Genomic DNA, 27,143 nt, shown 5'->3' with positions numbered 1-27,143 from the left:
CCGAAACGTCGTGAGAATTATTTAATTGTTTTATTTTTATTATTTTATTATTTCCCTTCTACGTGACTTTACCGAAAGAACCAAGAAGCTGAATTCCTGCAGTCACGAAAGCTTTAAATCGAAATTTTACGACGTTTCTATCGCAACACAAGCGGTCGTCTTCAGGATAAGGAGGGTTAGCTTCCAAGGCAAACTCTTTGTAAGGGTTTCAAATGGGCTTCGCCCAAATATCAGCAGCCAATGGCAATGCAAGTGGTGGGCAGCAAACCCGACAGCGGTTGGTATTCCACCAATCAAAGGGCTGCCAGGTGCAAATTGGCATGTTAGTGAGAGATTAGCATGTTGATTGAAAATCGTTAAGCCGCGCGAATTGGCTGTGTTGGTGTGAATCTGCTATTGCCACTGCTGCAGCCACAGCTTTGTTAACCCATCAATCTCTGGCAGGTACTCGCCCTCCGTTCATCACCCGGTATTCGCCGGAGGATTACGTAGTGGACCCGCAGGGCGAGATCGTCATGGAGTGTGAGGCTCATGGCAACCCAACGCCCAAGTACGCTACCTCCCCACCTCCCTTGTTGTTGTATATGTCGGGTTTTGAAATTTGTATAAAATAATAAAATACTCTTAGTTTTTTCGGTAAAGTCACGTAGGTAAAAAATGAAATAAAATTAATAAAAATAAAGGAACAAGAATCACGACGTTTCGGAGGCAACACAAGCTTCCGTCTTCAGGTGAAACGGTCACAGCAAAATATATCTGTATCAAGTGATACAGATATATCTTGATACAGATAATTTGCTGTGACCGTGATTTTTATTCTTTTATTTTTATTAATTTTAATTTCACTTTTTTTTACCTACGTGACTTTACCGAAAAAACTAAGAGTATGAATCCTTGCAGTCACGAAAGCTTCAAATCTCGAAGAAAAAATAATAAAAATTAAATGAAAATGTTAAAATGTCGAATTAACCGAAAGTATGCAAATTTATGTACTTATGCGTTGTGGCCGAAACGTCGTGAGAATTATTTTATTATGTTTTATTTTTATTATTTTTTATTATTTTATTATTTCCCTTCTACGTGACTTTACCGAAAGAACCAAGAAGATGAATCCCTGCAGTCACGAAAGCTTTACATCGAAATGTTATTATGTTTTATTTGTATTATTTTATTATGTTTTATGTTTATTATTTTATTATGTTTTATTATTATTTTATTATGTTTAATATTTATTATTTTATTATGTTTTATTTTTATTATTTTATTATGTTTCATGTTTATTATTTTATTATGTTTTATTATTATTTTATTATTTTCCTTCTACGTGACTTTACCGAAAGAACCAAGAAGATTATTTGACCTCTCATGGCTTGATACCGTACCGCTTGTGTAGTTCTGATTCTGTAAGTGACTCAAGGTATGTCTGCAGCAGTGTTCACAGAGGCTCTCTCTCTCTCTATGGGATACATTTTATCTTGGTTATGGGTGATGGACCTGTTCCGCCTTGTTTATCCTTGTGGTTGACTCTTGGTCGAATACTTCATAATTATTATTCTTTGGTTCTTTCGGTAAAGTCACGTATAAAGAAAAAATAATAAATTAAATAATAGCATACGACGTTTCGATTGCAACACAAGCAATCATCATCAGGTATAATGAAATAGCGACATAAAATCTAACCAGAAAAAATTATAGACAGACATATAAGCAGACAGATATCACCAAGATACACAGAGCGGGCAACACAGGTACAGAGAGGGGTGATCGTCTCTGTGGGGTGGCCTTAAATAGACAGAGGGGGGCGGAGGCAGCGAGAGGGAGGGGGTTAGAGACGAAATTTACATGTCAATGAGTATAACAAAAAGGAGTGAGCAGGCTTAGGGGGAGAAAGAGACACACTAAAATTAAATAACCTAGCAAAGTATCGAAATGTTATGTAAAACGACACAGAGAGTCGGTCAACACACGATAGCTCCAAAGTTAAGATTCATAATTATTATTTGGTTTGTGTTTATCCAAGATTTGTGATTTAGCATCCAGGGATTTGTGCTGTTTTACTCGAGTTATATTTTGATGTCCTGAGGCGAGAGATCTAACTAAAATTTCACTTCAGCTTTCTTGACTGCTAGAATTCATATTCCTTGGTTTTTGGTAAAGTCACGTAGATAGCAAGATACAACAAGAAACAATGTGAGGTAATTAATCAATCAAGGCCACCAATGTGACTGCAGTGTAGTTTTTAATCTGGGTGAGTGTGTTGGCAGACTATGATGTCGACTTAATCTACGTCGCTCAGTTTTGAACTTTTAACCGTTGTATTAAGAGAAACGAAAATAAACAATAAAAAAAATCTTATTTCCCTCATTAAAATGCACATCAATTTATAACATTTTTGACATGCGTTTTTCTGGATTTGTTGTCGTTATTCTGTCTCTTACTGTTCAAATAAACCTACCACTAAAATTATAGACTGATCATTTCTTTGTCAGTGTGGCAAACGTACAAAATCAGCAGGGGATCAAATACTGTTTTCCCCTCACTGTATATACAACACCCTCTCCTCTCCTCCCCACCCCTCCCTCCCTCTCCTCCTTCCATCTCTCACATCCCTCCCTCTCTCCCCCCCTCCCGCTTGTGCTTGAGGTTTCGGTGGAGTAAGGACGGCCGGCGCTTTGACCCGAACGGCGACCCTAACGTGAAGCGGCGTGGAGATGGCTCGGGCACCTTCACCGTGGACATGGCGGCGGTGGTGGCGGCGTCCGCGGAGTCCGACAGCGAAGCCGCAGAGGCCTACGAGGGCGTCTACCGCTGCTCAGCGGAGAACCAGGACGGCACAACGCTAACCCCAAACATCACCGTGCGGCTGGCGCGTAAGTGGGTGGGGGGGGGACGCCACTCTTGGACCGTGGACTACCACACAGAACGCTAACCACTGTGCCACCACTCACACACACAGAACGCTAACTACTGTGCCACACACACAGCGCTAACCACTGTGCCACCACTCACACACACACAGAACGCTAACTGCTGTGCCACACACACAGCGCTAACCACTGTGCCACCACTCACACACACACAGAACGCTAACCACTGTGCCACCACTCACACACACAGAACGCTAAGCGCTACGCCACACACACAGTGCGCGGTCGTTCTGCCGGCTGTAGTAATTGTACAGCAATCAACTGCTGTTACTGAACCGGCCCTGGGGCTCCCCAAGGTTGAGTCGGCCTCAAGCGAGTCCCCGGTGCGATGTGCGGTAAACTTTGCCACCGGGGAGACAGAGGCGGCCGGGCGTGGTGCTGATCACCCGGTGACGCAGTGGAGGGGGTGGCTACACAAGGGGGGATCTTTGTCTTCACAGGTGCTACTACTCACTGACAGCACTTACCCCAACGGTCTTTCGGTAAAGTCAGGTAGGTATAAAATAAAATAAATCACGACGTTTCGGGCCCAACACAAGCGACCGTCACCAGGTGGGACAACCACAGCAAGAAACAATTGGTGAAGTGGGCAAAAGGGCTGCTGGAACACGACCACCAGGCCCTCAAGATGAATGGGTACTCGGACTGCATTATTCGCAAAGCTGTTTCTCCAACCATGGAGAAACAACCCCTTGAGATGCCGATCAAAACCATCACGTTACCATACATAGCAGGCGTTACCAAAAATATTTCCAAGATCTTAAACAAACACAAGATCCAGGTCCGATTCAGTACAGTACACAACATCCGTGATCTAATCCCATCGGTGAAGGATGTCATTCCTGACATGCATTATCCTGGAGTCTGCAAACTAAGTTGCACCTGTGGTGGCTGTTGCATTGGGAAATGAAACGGCATGTGTCGGACCGTGTTCGCGAGCACAAGGCAGATCTGAAACACGGCAGAACTAATTCCTCCGCCGTGGCTGACCATTGCTATAACGCTGTGGGCTCTCATGATATTGTTTTTTCCGAGACCAAGGTACTCTGAAAACCTTCGGGCTACGATCAAAGGTTTGTTCATGAAGCCATGCAGATATCTAAACATAGACATAACTTCAACCGGGAAAATGGATACAAATTGAGCAATCATTGGAAGGATGTTATTAACCAGGTCAAACCTTCACTGCTTCATGGTGTTGCCTTCATATCCGCATCTCCAGTTTCTTCAGCTTCCCACTCCCAGCCCCGCCCACTTCCCTCCCCCCCCCCCCCCCCCCGGCATTTCCTTGCTCGTTTCTTAATCCCTCTAGCGGCACTCCACTCCCCCTACCCCCCACCCCTCCCTGTCTCTCCTCCTTGGCTCCTCTCCCGTCTCTTACCTATGTAGAGGAGTAAAATGGGGACGTGACGTCAGGTGTGCCGTTCAGTGCGATGACGTCACGTCTCCCGGGGTACTTAAGCGATACCCCGTGACGTAAGCGGGGTCACTGTGGGAACGGGTAGAGTGAGCAGGGTGAAGAGGGAACCAGGGATAGTGAGAGGGATCGAATAGTGAGTCTGGGGAGAAGCCGGTGGTAGCCGTAGAGGTGCTTCTCTCTCCGCTCGGTGGAGTCGGTAGAGTCCCACGATGCGACACGAGAGAGAGACCGGAGCGAGCCGGCAGGGACCCGGACTCAGAGTAGGACCCCCCTCGCCCCTGGGAGTTGTGTACCCTGCTGTGTAATATTGTAACAGCTTTAATAAACCCTGGCGGATGCCCCTAACTTACCTCCGTCTCCGAGTACGTCCGTCGGAACTACTCAGCACCTATATAGCCTCTTGTCACGGCAGCCCTTTTGCCCACCTGGTGACGGACGCTTGTGTGTTGCGCCCGAAACGTCGTGATTTTATTAATTATATACCGACGTGACTCTACCGAAAGAACCAAAGAGTATGGATCCCTGCAGTCACGGAAACTTCCAATCGAGGTGTAAGGCTACATGGGTGGTTTTGTCTGTGTCCTGCAGGTGCTCCCCTGTGGCCCCGTGAACAGCTGGAACCCGTCATGGCCACCGAGGGCTTGCCGGCCGTGCTGCGCTGCCGCCCTCCCCAAGGCTTTCCTCCTCCCATCGTCTTCTGGATGGACGGCTGTGAGTACCACGGTGGCTGTGAGATGTTGACTACCTCGCCTGATGCACAGGAAGTTGTGGGTTCGATCCCGACCCAGACGACGCCTGCTGCTGTATATTTGTAGTTTGCGTGTCTCTCTCTCATCATCATCACGGTGGCTGTGAGATGTTGACTACCTCGCCTTATACACAGGAAGTTGTGGGTTCGATCCCGACCCAGACGACGCCTGCTGCTGTATATTTGTAGTTTGCGTGTCTCTCTCTCATCATCATCACGGTGGCTAGCAGATGTTGACTACCTCGCCTGGTATGCAGGAGGTCTTCTTTTGTACAACTGCTGATGTAGATGCAGAGACAATGACTACAATTTCACAATGAGGTGGGCAAGCCAGGCAAGCGAAGCGGAGTGCATCATTGCCGCGATGTCTCCGTCCTATTTGTGGACCGGAAGCAGTGCGGCGTTGTCCATTGTACGCTGTCTCTTCTGGGTGACCACATTTGCACCACTTTTGCAGGCATCCTCCACATCTGCCGCTGCTTCCATGATTTGCATGGCGGATGATGATGAAGGCACAAGTAGTACTAATCACGTACCTGCATTTCCCATTATCCCCTCCCTTTGATGCTGCTAATCTTGCACAATGCACGGGCACAAGTAGTACTAATCACATTCCTGCATTTCCCATTATCCCCTCCCTTTGATGCTGCTAATCCTGCACAATGCACGGGCATAAGTAGTACTAATCACATTCCTGCATTTCCCATATCCCCTCCCTTTGATGCTGCTAATCCTGCATAACGCACGGGCATAAGTAGTACTATTCACATACCTGCATTTCCCATATCCCCTCCCTTTGATGCTGCTAATCCTGCATAACGCACGGGCATAAGTAGTACTAATCACATACCTGCATTTCCCATATCCCCTCCCTTTGATGCTGCTAATCCTGCACAATGCACGGGCATAAGTAGTACTAATCACATAACTGCATTTCCCATATCCCCTCCCTTTGATGCTGCTAATCCTGCATAATGCACGGGCATAAGTAGTACTAATCACATTCCTGCAGTTCCCATATCCCCTCTCTTTGATGCTGCTAATCCTGCATAATGCACGGGCATAAGTAGTACTAATCACATAACTGCATTTCCCATATCCCCTCCCTTTGATGCTGCTAATCCTGCATAATGCACGGGCATAAGTAGTACTAATCACATTCCTGCAGTTCCCATATCCCCTCTCTTTGATGCTGCTAATCCTGCATAATGCACGGGCATAAGTACTACTATTCACATACCTGCATTTCCCATAAATATGCTAAATGCCTCTTGATATGCATATTCTTTTGTCAAGGCGCCCTTTCCCCCCCTTCCAACCCAGCTTAAATATACGCTCCTAGCATGGTGGTGTTTCATTCAGACGCTGTCGCCTCGACAGACCTGGTCTTCACCTGAGGACGGCTGCTTGCGTTGTGGCCGAAACGTCGTGAGAATTGTATTTTATTGTGTTTTATTTTTATTATTTTATTACTTCCCTTCTACGTGGTGGACTTTACCGAAAGAACCAAGAAGATGATGAAGCGCTTTAGTGGTTTACATCTTTGACAAAGAGCTGCATCGAATTCCTCCTTCCACAGTCCTAAATAAATATTCTGATCCCCTTGATCCCCTCCCCTGTCCCCCTGTCTCCCTGTCCCCCGGGGTGCCGCTGGCGCTGCAGCCATGGAGAGAGTACCGCTGGATGGGCGAGTATCCCAGGGCCTGGACGGAGACTTGTTCTTCGCCAACGTGCTGCTGAGTGACGGGGACGACTACGTGTGCTACGCTCACTTCCCGCACGCGGGGACCATCCAGAAGCAGCCGCTCACACTGACGGTTCAACCCAGTGAGTGGCGGCACCGCGGCGATCGGCGTGTGTGTGTGTGTATGTGTGTGTATGTATGTGTGTGTATGTGTGTGTATGTGTGTATGTGTGTGTGTGTGTATGTGTGTGTGTGTGTGCGTATGTGTGTATGTGTGTGTGTGTGGATATGTGTGTGTATGTGTGGTGTGTATGTGTGTGGTATGTTTGTGTGTATGTGTGTGTGTGTGTACGTGTGTGTGTGTGCGTGTGTGTGTATGTGTGTGTGTGGTGTGTGTGTATGTGTGTGTGCGTGTATGTGTGTGTGTGTGTATGTATGTGTGTGTGTGTATGTGTGTATGTGTGTGTATGTGTGTGTATGTGTGTGTGTATGCGTGTGTGTATGTGTGTGTGTGTGTGCGTGCGTGTGTGTGTGTGGTTGTGGGGAGCGCGATAAAGTTAAATTCCCACTCACAGCCAACACCGGTCAAGATTATCTGAACCGGTCCTGGGCCTCCCCCAGGTCGACTCGGCCTCAAATGAGTACCTGGTGCGATGTGTAAACATCGCCACTAGGGGGACAAAGGCAGCTGGGCGTTAGCTACCCACCCCCTCGTGTGCCGTGCGGCCTTCATAAGTGTGCGCTAACAGCACTTGCCCCAACAATCTGTTAAGGCTATACGGGGGATCTTTCTGTTTGTGGAGAGAGTGGAGACTTTCCCATACCTGGTAAGTGTGCTCATGACTGACTTCGGTTTGACAGCAGAGGTCTCACTCCGAATCAGTTGGGTGGAATTAGCTGTATGGAAGCTTCCTTGTCTGTCGCTCCACACAAAGCTTCAGGTCTTCTCGGCCACAGTCATGCCCTCCCTTCTCTATCCTTACAACACGTGGACCCCCTCCCCCCTAAATGAAACATCTTTGCCGGTTAGAAACATTTAGGCTGGCCTGCCTTTGATCCATCCTGGGATAACCAGACTGGATTGCGTGAGGAGCTCACAAATCCTGAAATGATCTGGACCAAGTCCCATTGATGAGCTCTGGCAGGCAAAGCTGCATTGGCTGGGTCATGTAGCCTGTATGCCCAGCCACCGCATGCCTGAACGGATTTTGTTCAGCCGGATAGATGGGGCTAGACGGGTGCAGCACGGGCTAGAGAAGAGGTGAAGTTATGTGGTACAGGAGGATGCGGAGCTGAGTGGACTTGCCAATGACTGGTACCAGCGGTGTCAAGATTGGCCTCTGGAGAAGGTTCGTGAAGGAGGCAGTCGCCCTCCAGCAACAACGGAGGGCGGAGGAGCGACGCTCACAACGAGCGAAGCGCCGGATGGTGAAAGCACAGCAAGTTGGCACAGGTGGTGCATTGACCAGTCATCTCAGTCAGTCGACCGTGGCACCTGCTGGGTCTGCCCAGTGACCACCTGCCAGCGGTCGTTCGACACTTCACATGGCTTCAACGTGCACATAGTCTGGCACAAGCGCTGTGGTACCATTGTTATTGAGTTGATCTGGCCCATGCCTTCCAATCACTCCAGACCAGGTGCCAGAATCATGATCCACTCAAATCACCCAACAGCTAGCATCTGTGACAGGATGTCATAAAAGGCATCTGACTCATCGGCCTTGCCTGCATCCCTCCACGGATGTTCATCTTTGGTGGGGGCGTAAGTAACCACGACCACCACTCCTCGCCTCCGGTTGATGGGATTGCGAGCTCCAAGTAGCCTGGGGATTACAGCTTCCCACAGCTAACTGCAACGCTCCCACGCCCCCTTCATTCTTTTGTTCAGAAGAAGATCCACTCCCTGTTGTTTGACAGTCTCCTGCCCTGAGTAGAGGACTGTCCACCCCTCGTGGTGGCAGGAGCCAGAGCCAGTCCATCGGACCTTCTGAATACCGCAGATCCAGGCGGTACCAATCCAGCTCCCGCCAGAGGAGTGGCAGCCTCTCCTCCGCAGTGAGAATTCTGGAGGAACCCCGAGGTGAAGATTGAGTCTCCTGGTTCTGCCAAATGGGCTCAGCCAGGAGACGTCATAGACACCTGTCCCCCTGAGGCCTCCGGCACAAGCTTCGCTAGATATTTTCCCACAGTTTTGTGGTAATTAATTGAAGGTAGAGGGGTTACCAGCCCTCCTCGTACCCGTTCGGAGGTCCGTTTGGGCCACCGTGGTGTCTAGTAACGCCATGAGGGGAATCTTCTTGGTTCTTTTCGGTAAAGTCACGTAGAAGGGAAATAATAAAATAATAAAATAAAACATTATAAAATAATTCTCACGACGTTTCGGCCACAACGCAAGCAGCCGTCCTCAGGTGAAGAACAGGTCTGTCGGGGAGACAGCGTCTGAATGAACAGGTCTGTCTTTCCGACAAATGGGGCTCAGCGTAGTGCAGCGTAGCGCTGACCATTATGCTACCTATCTACCCATTCACGCACAGACACGCTCATACACATACATGGATCCGCACGCATATACACACCTCGTCCATCGAAGATGGCTCTTTGGGACATTCTGTCTACAGGAAAGCCACCCACACAGATTCCTATCTGAAGCCTGAATCCCGCCACCATCTGGCACGGAAGAATTCCCTCCTCAAAACCCTACACCATAGGGCCCACTGCATTTCTGACCAACACCACCTCGCCAGTGAATTGGAACACGACCACCAGGCCCTCAAGATGAATGGGTACTCGGACCGCACTATCTGCAAAGCTGTTTCTCCAACCATGGAGAAACAACCCCTGAGACGCCGATCAAAACCATCACGTTACCATACATAGCAGGCGTTACTAGAAACGTTTCCAAAATCTTAAACAAACACAAGATCCAGGTCCGATTCAATACAGTACACAAAATCCGGGATCTATTCCCATCTGTGAAGGATATCATTTCTGACTTGCAATACCCTGAAGTCTACAAACTAAGTTGCATCTGTGGTGATTGTCACATTGGGGAAATGAAACGTCATGTCTCTGACCGTATCCGCGAGCACAAGGCAGATCTGAAACACGGCAGAACTAATTCTTCCGCCGTAGCTGACCATTGCTACAACGCTGTGGGCTCTCATGATATTGTTTTCTCCAAGACAAAGTGCTCTGCAAGCCGTCTGGCTACCATCAAAGATTTGTTCATGAAGCCATCCAGATATATAAACATAAGCATAACTTCAAGCGAGAGGATGGATACAAATTGAGCAATCATTGGAAAGATGTTATTAACCAGATAAAATGTAACTGTTCATAGTTCCATCTTATTTACCGGGTCCTAGTCTATTTTAAATCCTTTATATTAAGTTCACTTGCTTGCTTGCTTGATTGCTTGCTTAGGACCGTGCAAATCTTTCGGTCGTTTTTTAACCCACTTCCCGTGATCCAATCGAGCTGACATTTTGCACACAGACTCGTTGTGCGTGACAATTAATTTTCGTGAAAAAATTTTCCCAAAATTTTACACTGTTTAGGGTATTTTTTAATATATTTAATTACCAATTGCTTAATGGTGGCAGACAATCATCTGACCCATAGGTGGCAGCCATCTCAAGCCAGAGGACGAGAGGACTCTAGCCGCCACGCATATAAAGGATTTATAGTGAAAAACTTTGTTTTTACGGGTTAATTTTTACCGAGTTAATTGCATCCTCAGCGTTTAGCAGTGCGGCTTTTGTTTTGAGCGCTATCATGTTTTGGCTGAAATTGTGTCGCTGCTTTGCCCCCCCCCCGCCCTTATTCCCTCCCCCCCCCACCGTCCTCTCTGACTTACATGGACCCCTTAACTCCGGCATGTCTCCAACTTCAGTAAAAATATTCTCGCTGTGGTTGTCACACCTGATGATGATTGCTTGTGTTGCAATCGAAACGTCGTGATTTAATTTTATTTTTTTTATTCTTCACCTACGTGACTTTACCGAAAGACCCAAAGAGTACCGCGAGTCGTCCGCTGATCGTGGAGCCTGCGGGTGACACGAGCAGCAAGCTGGTGCTTCGGGGAGACGCACTGCTGCTGGTGTGCATCGTACAAGGGCTGTAAGTACATGCACTATACACTATACACTACACTATACACTACACTATACACTACACTATACACTACACTATACACTACACTACTATGCACTACACTATACACTACACTATACACTACACTACTATACACTATACTACTATACACAACACTATACACTACACTATACACTACACTACACTATACACTACACTATACACTACACTATACTACTATACACTACTATACACTACACTATACACTACACTATATTCTTTGGGTCTTCCGGTAAAACCACGTAGAGAGAAAAATTATAAAAAATATTACGACGTTTCAATCGCAACACGAGCAATCGTCATCAAGTGAAACAAAATTGCGGGAGAGCTGCTGATGCAGCCGTTGATGAACCTCCCTCAGCGGCTCTGATGACGATTGCTCGTGTTGCGATCGAAACGTCGTGATATTTGTATTATTGTCTATCTACGGGGCTTTCCCGAAAGAGCCAAAGAATGTGAATTCCTGCAGTCACGAACGCTTTAAGTCACTCCACTATACACCAGATACTATACACGATAGGCCTCGGCAAGGTACAAGGTGAAAGTGTAAAAACAACGAGCCTACCTTTACCCTACCTTTTACCTTACCACAATACAATCACTCTACCCTTACCTTTTACCCTTTAGCAGGTAAGGTACAAGGTAAAAAGCAACGAGCCTACTTTTTACCCTACCCTTTACCCTTACCCCTTGGCATGCCGACACCTTTACCCTTTTACCCGGTAAAAATGGTACAATTACCTTACCTTGCCGAGGCCTGATACACGACGCTACTGAACAATACACGTGCGTGCGCGTAGCCCCACACCGCGGGTGAGCTGGGTCAAGGTGAGCGGGGAGCTCCCACAAGACCACGTCACCTTCGGCGACTTCAACCGGATGCTGGTGATTCGGCACGCATCGTTGAGCGACGCCGGTGTCTACCAGTGCCGTGCCGGCAACAGCGAGGGCCAAGCTCTGCACACCGTCACCGTCACCGTGGAAGGTGCCTCTCGGGGCGACGGAGGGAGGAGCGGTGGAACGGCGGTTAGCGGGTCCTGGCGGCGATTATCTCAACCGCTCCTGAGGCCTCCCCTAGGTTGGCTCGGCCTCAAACGAGTACCCCGGTGCAGTGTGTGTAGCGGTAAACTTCGCTGCTGGAGAGACAAAGGCGGCCGGGCGTGGTGCTGGCCACCCACCCCCTCGTGTGCCACCAGAGGTGCTGCTACTCGCTAACAGAACCTGTCCCTACTGTTACAGGCTGCGTGGGGCATTTTTGTCTTGGTGTTTCCACGTGTGGCAAATTTCCTCCACCACCACCACCCTCCTCCCCTCCTTGTTTTCTCGGCCGCGACAGCCAAGCCTTACTGGATCGCTCCGGGGCGAGTGAAGCATGTCTACGCCCCGTGGGACTCCGTGAAGCTCGCGTGCCTCGCCAACGGAATCCCTAAACCGGTCGCCCGATGGTTCATCAACGGCGTCCCGATCGACGGTGAGACGCCGGGGCTGTGAACGGGGAGCGGCCGACCTCCCGCTCGCTGACTTGGCTCGCTCGCTCACAGCCAATCACAGGGCCATGCTCGCAGCTCAGTCAACCAATCACAGAGCATACCGAATTAAGCCAAATTGTGAAAAATTCACGATGCCAAATAATGCCAAGTTTGACCAGATGACGCCAAAAGGCGCACAACCCATGTGAGACTAGGCTCTAAGGAAAGCTGTCTTGGGTGTGGACCAATCAACTTCAAGGACAGTGCATACATTATCAGAGTTATGTTTTTTGTTTGCATTACGACTGCAGGTATTGTGGTCAATGCAAACATGACTCCTTGTAAAAAGGTGTCAGTTTTGTTGCCAGATAGAAGGGTAAAAAACAATTATCATATTTTTCTACTGGCAAATGAGGTTCCAATGGTGTTAAGCCAAATTGTGAAAAATTCACGATGCCAAATAATGCCGAGTCGTAACTAACTTTGCCATTCTTCCGAATCGTGCCAAGGCCGCACCAAACCGTGCCGAGTGTCGTGTCGTTGTGCGGTGGAGCAGAGGCCCCCGCTGTGCCCTGGCGAAGCGTGGACGGCGACTTCCTGACGCTCAGGGGGCTGCACAAGGGATACACCGCCATGTACCAGTGTGAAAGCTCCAACCGGCACGGCACCATCCTAGCCAACGTCATCGTTCAAGTGCTGGGTGAGCGGGGGGGGGGCGGGAGGGGGGGCCAGGCCGGCCCCCTCCAATCCAGCAGCGGTCTTCTTGACCACGTTCGTGCCCTCCCTTCTCTCGCTTGCGAAACGTCCATTCCGTTAATGGAACATCTTTGCCAGTTAGAAACCTTGAGGCAGTCTTGCCGATGATCCATCCGGGTTTCACCAAGCCGGATTGTGTGAAGAGCTCACAAATACTTGAAAGAACTGGACAAAGTCCCATCAGGGAGCTCCTCCTGCAGGCTGTGTTGGCTGGGTCATGTAGCCCGCATGCCCAGCCACCGCATGCCCAGCCACCGCGTGCCCAGCCACCACGTGCCCATTCACCGCATGCCCAGCCACCGCGTGCCCAGTCACCGCATACCCAGCCACCGCATGCCCAGCCACCGCGTGCCCAGCCACCGCGTGCCCAGCCACCGCGTGCCCAGCCACCGCTTGCCTCAACAGATTTTGTTTGGCCAGATAGAGGGGGGCTAAAAGGGCATTCCCTTGTCATTCGGCTCTGTCTCCTCACTCGCTATCTTCCCCCCCCCCCCCCTTAGGTAAACCGCTCCCCACAGTCGCTGGCAGCAGCTCGGAGCCGGGAGCGGTGCCACGCGGTGAGCTGGCGTGGCCCAGCACCACGCCGGACGGCAGCAGCAGTGGCCTCTGGGGCGCCACCACCACCACCACTGCCGCCACCAATGCCGCCACCACCACCGCCCACACCACCACCACTGCCACCACCAATGCCGCCACCACTGCCGCCACCACCACCGCCCACACCACAACCACTGCCGCCACCACCACCACCGACACCACCACCACTGCCGAAACCACCACTGCCGAAACCACCACCACCACTGCCGCCACCACCACTGCTCACACCACCACTGCTCACACCACCACCACTGCCGCCACCACCAATGCTGCCACCACTGCCGCCACCACCACTGCCCACACCACAACCACTGCCGCCACCACCACCGCCGACACCACCACCACTGCCGAAACCATCACCACTGCCGCCACCACCACTGCCGCCACCAATGCCACCACCACCGCCACCACCGCCGACACCACCACCGCCCACACCACCACCACCGCCGCCACCATCACCGCCGACACCACCACCACCACTGCCGCCACCACCACCACTGCCACCACCACCAATGCCGCCGCCAACACCACCACCACCGCCGCTGCCACCACCACCAATGCCACCACCACCGCTGCCACTGCCGCCACCACCACCACCACTGCCGCCACCACCACCGCCGCCACCACCACCACCACCAATGCCACCACCACCACTGCTGCCACCACCACTGCCGCCACCAATGCCGCCACCACTGCCACCACCACTGCCGCCACCACCACTATAACCGTCGCCGCAAACACCGCCAGCAACGCCACCGATACCACCACCACAAGTACGCGTCACCGCTACGACGGCATGAGCACACCATCACCACGCACGCCGCCAGCCGGCGTCGGAAGTGCCAACGCTGGTGAGTCCCTCTCCCCCCTTCTGCCGTGACCGCAGTGACGCCGAAATGTGAACTGCCTCGCCTGTTACACATTCTGGCGAATTGCCCGATGATGCTGGATGCAATTATGATTCCAAAGAACACAGGATGAGATGTTATTATCCTTTGTGCAAGCACTTCCAAGAGTTCATGAACAGTGAGCCTGGTGAAATTTGGGGAGCGCATCGTCAGTAGTGAACCTTTGGGTCCTAGGGTGTTTCGGCCTTTCATACTATACACCCTCCCCAAAGGCGGCCAGCGACAGGGTGATCAATCCTACGCTTGCGTCCCATTCCCAATTAGTCATAGGAGTTGCCTTGTTGTTGATAGCCAACATCCCATGGGACTATGCATGGCAGGGGCGTCCTCCTCCCTGAGTCAAGCATTGTTGACTGCATACCTCCTGGCCCTCTCACTTTGGGGCCCAGCTGGGGTCTTTCCTCTTCATCCAGAGCCACTGACTGCTGCCTTCTGCCGCCTCCGATACAGCTCTGATTGCCGAACGCTGGCTCTGGCCCTTAATTCCCAGGTCTCTAAGCAGTCTGGTTGTAGATGTTGAACAAAATTACCACAGAAAACGTCGTACTCAAATTGTAAATGTTGTGGCTTCAACACACCGGTGGGCTAAAGCAGTGAACTATTTGTCTTTTGTCAACGTGACACTTTTTTACTTATTGGCCGTGTCGGGTGGTGGAGGGTTATGACACATTTATAAATAACGCGATCTAAACCCAAAAACGTTGATTATGAATAACATTGGTCGCGAAAGCCTACGTGTTAAACTGTTACACAGGAGTTTGTGGGTTGAATCCCGACGATGGCTGTGTGTTTGTAGTTTGCGTGTCTCTCTCCCTGAGGTTTGCATGGATTTCCTACACAATTGGAAGTAAAAATTCGTGGGAAAAGTCCACAATGTTTTTATTTACCCAACAGCTGAAATAGAGGCAGATGAATCATTGTGCAAAAGATGGCGATGGCTTGTGGAGTCTCCGGCGGGGGGTTCATTTATCAGTAGATGGATCGTGGCCGCTAATTATGAAAGACAAACCAATCCCACGGGGTCAGCACTGCAGTAAAATATATCTGGGCCAGTTCTTTTATGGAGATCAAAGGTCATTGGTTGTGGCATGGGCGACCTATAACGTCCCCGGCTGCTGTACTTTCCTCTGCCTCTCGTTCTTCACGTTCTGCAGATGTAGATGCCACTGGTTCTTCACGTTCTGCAGATGTAGATGCCACTGGTTCTTCATGTTCTGTAGATGTAGATGCCACTGGTTCTTCACGTTCTGTAGATGTAGATGCCTCTCGTTCTTCACGTTCTGTAGATGTAGATGCCACTGGTTCTTAATGTTCTGTAGATGTCACTAGTTCTTCACGTTCTGCAGACGTAGATGCCACTGGTTCTTAATGTTCTGTAGATGTAGATGTCACTGGTTCTTCACGTTCTGCAGATGTAGATGCCACTGGTTCTTAATGTTCTGTAGATGTAGATGTCACTGGTTCTTCACGTTCTGCAGACGTAGATGCCACTGGTTCTTCACGTTCTGCAGATGTAGATGCCACCAGTTCTTCACGTTCTGTAGATGTAGATGCCACTGGTTCTTCACGTTCTTTTGATGTAGATGCCTCTCGTTCTTCACGTTCTGCAGATGTAGATGCCTCTCGTTCTTCACGTTCTGCAGATGTAGATGCCTCTCGTTCTTCACGTTCTGCAGATGTAGATGCCTCTCGTTCTTCACGTTCTGCAGATGTAGATGCCTCTCGTTCTTCACGTTCTGCAGATGTAGATGCCTCTCGTTCTTCACGTTCTGCAGATGTAGATGCCTCTCGTTCTTCACGTTCTGCAGATGTAGATGCCACTGGTTCTTCACGTTCTGCAGATGTAGATGCCTCTCGTTCTTCACGTTCTGCAGATGTAGATGCCACTGGTTCTTCACGTTCTGTAGATGTAGATGCCACTGGTTCTTCACGTTCTGTAGATGTAGATGCCACTGGTTCTTCACGTTCTGCAGATGTAGATGCCACTGGTTCTTCACGTTCTGCAGATGTAGATGTCACCAGTTCTTCACGTTCTGCAGATGTAGATGTCACCAGTTCTTCACGTTCTGCAGATGTAGATGCCACTGGTTCTTCACGTTCTGGAGATGTAGATGCCTCTCGTTCTTCACGTTCTGCAGATGTAGATGCCACTGGTTCTTCACGTTCTGCAGATGTAGATGCCACTGGTTCTTCACGTTCTGGAGATGTAGATGCCACTGGTTCTTCACGTTCTGTAGATGTAGATGTCACCAGTTCTTCACGTTCTGTAGATGTAGATGCCACTGGTTCTTAATGTTCTGCAGATGTAGATGCCACTGGTTCTTCACGTTCTGCAGATGTAGATGCCACTGGTTCTTCACATTCTGCAGATGTATGTGTCTCTGATTCTTCACGTTCTGTAGATGTAGATGTCACCGGTTCTTCACGTTCTGTAGATGTAGATGCCACTGATTCTTCACGTTCTACAGGTGTAGATGCCACTGGTTCTTCACGTTCTGCAGATGTAGATGCCACCAGTTCTTCACGTTCTGTAGATGTAGATGTCACCAGTTCTTCACGTTCTGTAGATGTAGATGCCTCTCGTTCTTCACGTTCTGTAGATGTAGATGCCACTGGTTCTTAATGTTCTGTAGATGTAGATGTCACTGCTTCTTCACGTTCTGCAGACGTAGATGCCACTGGTTCTTAATGTTCTGTAGATGTAGATGTCACTGGTTCTTCACGTTCTGCAGATGTAGATGCCACTGGTTCTTAATGTTCTGTAGATGTAGATGTCACTGGTTCTTCACGTTCTGCAGACGTAGATACCACTGGTTCTTCACGTTCTGCAGATGTAGATGCCACCAGTTCTTCACGTTCTGTAGATGTAGATGCCACTGGTTCTTCACGTTCTTTTGATGTAGATGCCTCTCGTTCTTCACGTTCTGCAGATGTAGATGCCTCTCGTTCTTCACGTTCTGCAGATGTAGATGCCTCTCGTTCTTCACGTTCTGCAGATGTAGATGCCTCTCGTTCTTCACGTTCTGCAGATGTAGATGCCTCTCGTTCTTCACGTTCTGCAGATGTAGATGCCTCTCGTTCTTCACGTTCTGCAGATGTAGATGCCTCTCGTTCTTCACGTTCTGCAGATGTAGATGCCACTGGTTCTTCACGTTCTGCAGATGTAGATGCCACTGGTTCTTCACGTTCTGCAGATGTAGATGTCACCAGTTCTTCACGTTCTGCAGATGTAGATGCCACTGGTTCTTCACGTTCTGTAGATGTAGATGCCACTGGTTCTTCACGTTCTGGAGATGTAGATGCCTCTCGTTCTTCACGTTCTGCAGATGTAGATGCCACTGGTTCTTCACGTTCTGCAGATGTAGATGCCACTGGTTCTTCACGTTCTGGAGATGTAGATGCCACTGGTTCTTCACGTTCTGTAGATGTAGATGTCACCAGTTCTTCACGTTCTGTAGATGTAGATGCCACTGGTTCTTAATGTTCTGCAGATGTAGATGCCACTGGTTCTTCACGTTCTGCAGATGTAGATGCCACTGGTTCTTCACATTCTGCAGATGTATGTGTCTCTGATTCTTCACGTTCTGTAGATGTAGATGTCACCGGTTCTTCACGTTCTGTAGATGTAGATGCCTCTCGTTCTTCACGTTCTGTAGATGTAGATGCCACTGGTTCTTAATGTTCTGTAGATGTAGATGTCACTGCTTCTTCACGTTCTGCAGACGTAGATGCCACTGGTTCTTAATGTTCTGTAGATGTAGATGTCACTGGTTCTTCACGTTCTGCAGATGTAGATGCCACTGGTTCTTAATGTTCTGTAGATGTAGATGTCACTGGTTCTTCACGTTCTGCAGACGTAGATACCACTGGTTCTTCACGTTCTGCAGATGTAGATGCCACCAGTTCTTCACGTTCTGTAGATGTAGATGCCACTGGTTCTTCACGTTCTTTTGATGTAGATGCCTCTCGTTCTTCACGTTCTGCAGATGTAGATGCCTCTTGTTCTTCACGTTCTGCAGATGTAGATGCCTCTCGTTCTTCACGTTCTGCAGATGTAGATGCCTCTCGTTCTTCACGTTCTGCAGATGTAGATGCCTCTCGTTCTTCACGTTCTGCAGATGTAGATGCCTCTCGTTCTTCACGTTCTGCAGATGTAGATGCCTCTCGTTCTTCACGTTCTGCAGATGTAGATGCCACTGGTTCTTCACGTTCTGCAGATGTAGATGCCTCTCGTTCTTCACGTTCTGCAGATGTAGATGCCTCTCGTTCTTCACGTTCTACAGATGTAGATGCCACTGGTTCTTCACGTTCTGTAGATGCCACTGGTTCTTCACGTTCTGTAGATGTAGATGCCACTGGTTCTTCACGTTCTGCAGATGTAGATGCCACTGGTTTTTCACGTTCTGCAGATGTAGATGTCACCAGTTCTTCACGTTCTGCAGATGTAGATGCCACTGGTTCTTCACGTTCTGGAGATGTAGATGCCTCTCGTTCTTCACGTTCTGCAGATGTAGATGCCACTGGTTCTTCACGTTCTGCAGATGTAGATGCCACTGGTTCTTCACGTTCTGGAGATGTAGATGCCACTGGTTCTTCACGTTCGGTAGATGTAGATGTCACCAGTTCTTCACGTTCTGTAGATGTAGATGCCACTGGTTCTTAATGTTCTGCAGATGTAGATGCCACTGGTTCTTCACGTTCTGCAGATGTAGATGCCACTGGTTCTTCACATTCTGCAGATGTATGTGTCTCTGATTCTTCACGTTCTGTAGATGTAGATGTCACCGGTTCTTCACGTTCTGTAGATGCCACTGATTCTTCACGTTCTACAGGTGTAGATGCCACTGGTTCTTCACGTTCTGCAGATGTAGATGCCACCAGTTCTTCACGTTCTGTAGATGTAGATGCCACTGATTCTTCACGTTCTGTAGATGCCTCTCGTTCTTCACGTTCTACAGATGTAGATGTCACCAGTTCTTCACGTTCTGTAGATGCCTCTCGTTCTTCACGTTCTACAGATGTAGATGTCACCAGTTCTTCACATTCTGTAGATGCCTCTCGTTCTTCACGTTCTACAGATGTAGATGTCACCAGTTCTTCACGTTCTGTAGATGTAGATGCCACTGGTTCTTCACGTTCTGCAGATGTAGATGCCACTGGTTCTTCACGTTCTGTAGATGTAGATGCCACCGATTCTTCACGTTCTGTAGATGTAGATGCCACTGGTTCTTCACGTTCTGTAGATGTAGATGCCACTGATTCTTCACGTTCTGTAGATGTAGATGCCACTGATTCTTCACCTTCTGTAGATGTAGATGCCACTGATTCATCACGTTCTGTAGATGTAGATGCCACTGGTTCTTCACGTTCTGTAGATGTAGATGCCACTGGTTCTTCACGTTTCTGCAGATGTAGATGCCACTGGTTCTTCACGTTTTGCAAATGTAGACGCCGGTTGAACTCACTATTTTTGGTCCGAACAGGCAACTGGACACATGAACAAGTTTGTTTGCATCTCTGAATGTTGGTGCGTGTGTGTGTGTGCGTGTGTGTGTCCCTAGTCCAACAAAAACAACCCCCTACCTCCTCGGACGGCAACGCTGTGGTGGGCAGTGCCGTGGGGGGAGGGGCAATTTTAGATTGCCTTCCCTTCATGGCGTTGGTAACCAGCACAGCGGCCAAATGGGGACTCTGGACGGGTGCGAGTGGCTGGTAACCCCCCCACCTTCAACTATCTACCACTAAACTGCGAGTGAAATTTTTTATTAAGCTTGTGCCGGAGGCCCCGGGGGGGGGGGGGCAGGCGTCTAGGACGTCTCCTGGCCAAACCCCATTTGGCGGAGCCAGGAGACTGAATCCTACCCTCAGGGCTCATCCAGAAACAACAAAAAACCACTGCCTGTGGCCACGTGGAATGTTCGAACGCTCATTGCAGAGGAGAGGCTACCACTTCTCTGTAGGGAGCTGGACCGGTACCGTCTGGATCTTTGTGGTATTCAGGAGGTCTGGTCGACCGGCTCTGGCTCCTGCCACCATGAGGGGTGGAAAGTCCTCTACTTGGGGCAGGAGGCTGCCAAACAACAGGGAATGGCTCTTCTTCTGAACAAAATAATGAAGGGGGCGTGTGAGTGTGGCGGTGAGTTGTGGGAAGCTGTAAGCACAGGCTACTTTGGGCTCGCCTTCCCATCAACCAGAGGCGAGAATTGGTGGTCGTGGTTACTTATGCCCCCACCGAAGACGAACATCCATGGAGGGAAGCAGGCAAGGCCCATGAGTCAGATGCCTTATATGACCTCCTGCCACAGGTGCTAGCTAAAATGGCCCCTCGGGATAGAGTCATCCTGTTGGGTGACTTCAGTGCCCGAGTTGGTCATGATGCTGGCACCTGGTCTGGAGTGATTGAAAGGCATGGGCCAAATCAGCTCAATAACAACGGCAAGGGGGCTGCTCGATTTTTGTGCAGCCCATGGACTTGGATGCATGCCTGGTCCAAGCAAGAACATCTGCTGGACTACATAGTGACGGAACAGTCGATGCGGGCCCATGTCCTTGACACCAGAACCTACCGTGGAGCTAATCTGCCCACTGACCATCGACTTGTCATCTGTACGATGTGCCTGCCATTCTTACACTCTGGTGGTGGGTATACACCCACCACCCAGGACCCCATTCAAACCCATAGTGACATGGTCTCAGCTCGCTGATGAAAGTTGCAAGCGAGAATTTAATCATCGCTTGCGGCTGTGGTTGGCAATGTCCCTGACTCCTGATGTCGAGGGGAAATGGGCGAGGTTTAGGACTGTGCTCATGCAGCTGCAATGGCTGCTTTTGGTACACGGTCCCCCAAAGACTCTGGCTGACAGAGAAGGTGTTCAGGCTGGCTGAGAAAAAGCGACAGCCTATTTTCATTGGCTACAGCAATCACATGTCGGAGAAATGAGGAGGCTTACAGCAGCCTTCGCTCGGAGGTTTGGAGAGCCGTGAGGCGCTGCAAGGATGGATGGTTACGGGTTTCTGAAGAGATGTAGTCTGCTACAATGGCCCGCGATCACAAATCGCTCTTTAATTCCATTAAAAAAATGAAACCTGCAGCGCCACACCATTAGGGGAAAGAACGGTGATCCAATCTCTGATTCCCAGGACAGGTTTGCTGATTTGCTAAGCATTTCTGTGAGGTTCTGGGGGAGGGAAAATCCCTCAGCCTGGAAAACAAAGTGGCAAAAGTGGGGATGACCCTGTTTAGGCTGCGGTGCCTCAAATATTGGAATAAGAAGTCACCCCCTGTGAGTGGTTGGCTGAGGTACCATCTGTTGAGGAAGTACTGAAGGCGATCCAGAGCCTGAGACAGGAAAGGCACCGGGAAGAGATGATCTCCCAAGCAAAATGCTGAGGGAGGGTGGCGTTTGTGCACAGACTGCCCAACATGACATCATAACAACAGTCTGGACCACTGGACGGGTTCCGCAGGATTGGAAAGATGCCCTGGTGGTCCCCTCTTTAAGAAGGGGGACCGCACAGACTGTAACAACTACAGGGGTATCTCACTCCTCAGTGTACCGGGAAAGGTCCTGGCAAGGATTATTCAACATCGCCTGCTAGGCACACTGAGGAGAGGCTTGCGGAACCCCAATGCGGTTTCGGAAAGGGCGGTCCTGCACAGATGCCATATTTTCTGTCCGTCTGTTACAGCAGAGGTGTAGGGAATTCCAACAAGACCTACATCTCTGCTTTATTGACCTGGTCAAGGCCTATAATACCATCAGTAGGCCTGGGCTCTGGGTTGTTCTTCGTGCTTTCGGAGTCTCTGACCCTCTGCTCACGCTCATTAAGGACCTTCATGATGGTGAGCGGGCCCGGTAAAACTACATGGCCGGGAGTCAGAGCCATTCCCTGTACAACTTGGGGTGCGACAGGGATATCCTCTTGGCTCCCACATCATTTAACATCTAATTCGGCCACGTAGTTTGTGAAGACTTCAATAGCTCTACCGGAGGAATTTTTATACAATGGGAGGATGATCGTTGCCCGGTTGCGGTCAAGCAACGGCTCCCTATTGCTCAACCACGTTATGTATGCTGATGATCTGGTGATTGCTGCTCAGCTCAGAGGAGGAGTTGGAGGCACATTCCCGTCCTTCATAGTTGCCGACACTCGCTCACAGCACTTGGCCCCAACAGTCTTGCTAGGGGCTTTACGGGCAAACTTTGTCTTTGCCTGCCCTCATCTCACTCCCTCAATCCGAACGCCTGGGCGCAAGCAGCACGAGCCTCAAAGTGCACCTAGCTGGCGCTGTTGGTTGTCGCGGTGGTTGTTGTCGCGGTGGTTGTCGTGGTTGTTGTTGTCGTCGTGCTACAGCAGCACGCTAACGTCACACGGGGATCGTTGCGCCACGCAGAGAAGCCGGCGGCGGCGCGGAATGGGCAAGCTGGGTTGTCCCGGCCGCGATCCTCGCTGTGTCCCTCGCCCTGGCGGCACGCTCTTCTACCGCCGACGGCGCAAGCCCCGGTGGCCCACGTGAGTCGCCACGTTCGCCTCCCCGCGCCGCACTCGTGGGCGCCGGGCGACGTCGGGCGGATGTCGGCGGGGTTGTCTGTGTGACGAGCCGCCGCTGTGGCCTACCCCCCCCCCCCCCCCCCACCACCCCCCCCCCACCCCACCCCCCCACCCCCCCCCCACCACCCACCCCCCACCCCCCCCCACCCCCCCCACCCCCCCCACCACCCCCACCCCCCACCCTCCCCCCACCCCCCACCACCACCCCACCACCCCCCCCCACCACCCCCCCCCACCCCCACCCCCCCCCACACCTCCACCCCCCCACCCCCCCACCCCCCCCCCCCCCCCCCCCCCCCACCCCCCTCCCCCACCACCCCCCCCACCCACCATACCCCCCACCCCCACCCCCCACCCCCCCCCCCCCCCCCCACCACCCCCACACCCCCCACCCCCCCCACCCCCCCCCACCCCCCCCCCCCCCCCCCCCCCCCCCCCACCCCCCCCCCCCCCCACCCCACCCCCCACCCCCCCCCCCACCCCCCCACCCCACCCCACCCCACCCCCCACCCCCCCCCCCCCACCACCCTCCACCACCCCCCACCCCACCCCCACCACCCCCCCCCCCACCACACCACGCTGCAGGGATGAACCCCCCACCTCCCCCACGCCACCGCGAGAAACACGGAAGGCGACCGTGGCCACGTGAGTGGCACTCCACCGCCCAGATGCAGAGAGGTGGCTGGGCCAGTCCATCCATTTCTCTCTCTCCCTATTCCGTAGTATCGAGTGTCGTGTGTCAGTATAGTTTTTCGATTTAAGATTTCGTGACTGCAGGGATTCATATTCTTGGTTCTTTCGGAAAAGTCACGTAGAAGGGAAATAATTAAATAATCAAAATACAACTATTACATTCTCACGACGTTTCGATTGCAACACAAGCAATCGTCATCAGGTGTGAAAACCACGGCAAGAAAATTGGAAAAAAGTGGCGTTTTTTTTTCTTAACGTCAGCACCGCGGACAGCGACTGGCGGTCTGAAAGTCACCGTCAGCGTGAACGTGACTAACTGATTATGAGTGTAACGGAGTGCGGTCTGAAAGGCACCGTTAGCGTGAACGTGACTAGATGGATTCGTCCGTCTGAACAACCACCAGTTGCTGTCCGTGGTGCTGACGTTAAGAAAAAACGCCACTTTTTTCTAATTTTCTTGCCGTGGTTTTCACACCTGATGACGATTGCTTGTGTTGCAATCGAAACGTCGTGAGAATGTAATAGTTGTGTAATAAAGGACTCGACCACTGTATCTGTCTTGATGTCCTTTATTCGGGTTCGTATACTTTTACCACATGGCTCTCTTTCAGAGACCCTCCGCTTGGCAACCCGAGGCTGCCGTCGCTCCCGTAGCCTTTCTCTGTTCCGTAGCAGCCCCGCTGCTGATCTCCTTGTGCGGTCTCCCCGGCCGCCCTCACTGCAGCCCCACCGCTGCTCCCCTGTTCCGTAGCAGTCCCGCTGCTGCTGCAGCCTCACCGCTGCTCCCCGCTTCTCGGGGTCGGTCACCGCTGGCCGACGGTGCCGATCCTTACTCTGTGTGTGTGTGGCGATCTCGCCACCCCACCAACCTCCGCCTTGCGTGGCCTTACTCTACTCCAGTCTCCAACAACCTCCCTTCTCTTCTGGTTTCTCCCCTTTAAGACCTGAACCCTCTCCCCCACGTGACGTAACTCCTCCCCCCGTGACGTCACATCCGGAAGGTCGTTTATGCCGCATTACACCACCCTCCCCCGTAGAGAAAAATCCAGCCGACCTCGGCTGAACAACAACTCCAACAAGTAATGCGAGCGAACACGACCGAGACACACTAAAGGACACGAAGCATACACTAAATATAACAGTAAGAACAAGAACACAACACTAACAATCAACGAAATGTAAGGGATTTTGAACGTGTGCGGGTCGCCGGCCCGTCCCGGATGGTCGGCGGCCCTCCCGCAGAGCGGGAACGTGACGGGGTTTTAGGAGCGACAGGAGGAAGTCCTCCTGTCGCCATTGGAGGCCCGCCAACGTCCCGGTCCCGTATCCCGAAGGCTCAGCCTCGGAGGTGTCCCGCGATTGTGCTCGCATCGGGGTCGGAAGGGCTGCAGGGCTCGGAGTTCCCGCAGTCCTGGCAGGCACCCCCCGAGCAGAGCCCCTCGTCCCCTGCAGTGTCACGGCCGGTCTGTCTGTAACAGGCACGACAGGCGCTCTTGCAAGATCAACGGACACAGGCAAGGGTGAGTCGGCAGCAACAGACCCCGGCAAGGCAACATCAGGAGATGACGCCATAGAGGGGCAACATATGGCTTCAAGCGCGACGTGTGAACGAACCAACGCCGAGATCCAAACCGAACACGCGCAGACTGTGGGTTGGGAACCTCGATGAGGCGAACCGGCCCTTGCCATGGTTTATGTAATTTAGGAGAGGTACCTGGCCGCACCTGTGGGCAATGGAGCCAGGCCATGTCCCCACCTTCCAGGGGCAGTCCCCCTTAGAGCGTCGAGCGCACCGTTCGTTCCGGGCCTGGGCTTTGGCCGTAGCCACGCGGGCCCCTTCCCGCGCTCAGTGACGCGGCGAACGGTGTCCTGAATGTAATCAGGAAGAGGCTTAGCAGGTCCCCTCACTCCAGTTCCCAACTGCACATCCATAGGCAGCACGTTTTCGTGACCGTACATAAGGAAAAACGGCGAATATCCTGTAGCCGCATGCGGCGTCATCTGGTATGCCGAAAGTACCCCAGGGATATGCAAATCCCAATCTGATTGTTTTTCACTCACTGTGTGACACAACATGGCGGACAAAGTCCGATTTAGCCGTTCGACCATACCATCCATTTGTGGGTGGTAGGGAGATGTCCGTATCTTTTTAGTTCCAAGAGCCGCACACACTTCCCCCAACAATTTAGAAGAAAAATTCCGGCCTTGGTCTGTGAGGAGCCTCTCAGGCGCCCCCTTGTCCATAACATACCCAAATAGGAAGGCGTCTGTAATGGACGCCGCTGACTGGTCGGGCAAGGGCCAGGCCATCAGCCAGCGGGAGAGGTACTCCACCCCAACCAGCAAGTATTTATTACCTTTAGCGGATGGCGGGAAGGGTCCCAAAATATCCAACGCTACCAATTCATTAACTCGAGACACCTGAATAGACTTTATCGGCGGCACATATGGGTTTAGGCGGCTTTCGCCGGGCACAATCAGGACACGCGCAAACGTGACCGACGACATCTGTTGTCATGCCGTGCCAAAAGTAATGACGCTGCAACGTCAATAGGGTCTTCTGCACCCCCAGATGTAAAAGTGTATCGCAATGCAGAGTCCTAATCAATTCGTACCGCAAGGATGCCGGTACAACCAGACGCCATCGTTCCTGTACCCCTTCCCTCCACATCAGCAGACCATCACGGAGAGCGGTTTCGGCATACCCCCCGTACCCGGTCCCCCACTCCCCTTCGCAGGCCGATCCCGTAAGGTCACCAATGAATCGTCCAACATTTGTTCCCGAATCCACACAGCCCTTGGAAGATTCAAAATCCCATCAGCCGGTCCCGGCTCCATTGGAGCTTCAGGCACCTCGACCGCCAACGCAACAGGCTGAGGGGGATGCTGGATCGGCGCACATCTATGCGTCCCCGACGCGCACGCGCAAGGGGATCGCTGCGGCAACCTAGAAAGCGCGTCCGCATTCGTGTGATGCACCCCCTTCCGATGGTGAATTTGAAAGGAAAATTCTTGCAGCGTGTCCAACCACCGCGCCAACTGGCCGGACGGTTGGTCCATCTTGAGAGTATACTGCAAGGCCGCATGATCCGTGCGTACAATAAACGAACGACCGTGAAGATACGGTCGAAATTGGCGGAGAAAGAAAACAATAGCCAAAAGTTCCCTGCGAGTGACGCAGTAGCGGGTTTCTGCGGGAGACAAAACCCGGCTACCGTACGCCACCACGCGCTCCA

General features: G+C 51.3%; 1 protein-coding gene across 1 annotated transcript; it reads left to right on the top strand.

Moving 5' to 3' along the window:
* Positions 1-515: 515 nt before the first annotated feature.
* On the top strand, positions 516-25,370 carry LOC133362804 (neurofascin-like; the record flags this gene model as incomplete). Its single annotated transcript, XM_061581746.1, has 9 exons — positions 516-550; positions 2,644-2,870; positions 4,936-5,058; positions 6,758-6,947; positions 11,732-11,916; positions 12,268-12,402; positions 12,957-13,100; positions 13,657-13,937; positions 25,242-25,370. Coding segments are annotated over exons 1-9 (1,449 nt in total), but the record flags the coding sequence as incomplete, so codon positions are not given.
* Between the last annotated feature and the right edge of the window lie 1,773 nt (positions 25,371-27,143).

Source organism: Lethenteron reissneri, unplaced genomic scaffold (genome assembly GCF_015708825.2).
Source record: "Lethenteron reissneri isolate LAM-NWPU_2019-01 unplaced genomic scaffold, ASM1570882v1 scaffold_1626, whole genome shotgun sequence".
Lineage (NCBI taxonomy): Eukaryota > Metazoa > Chordata > Hyperoartia > Petromyzontiformes > Petromyzontidae > Lethenteron > Lethenteron reissneri.
The sequence above is the reverse complement of the archived record's forward strand: the minus strand, read 5'-3'. Positions and strand labels throughout refer to the sequence as shown.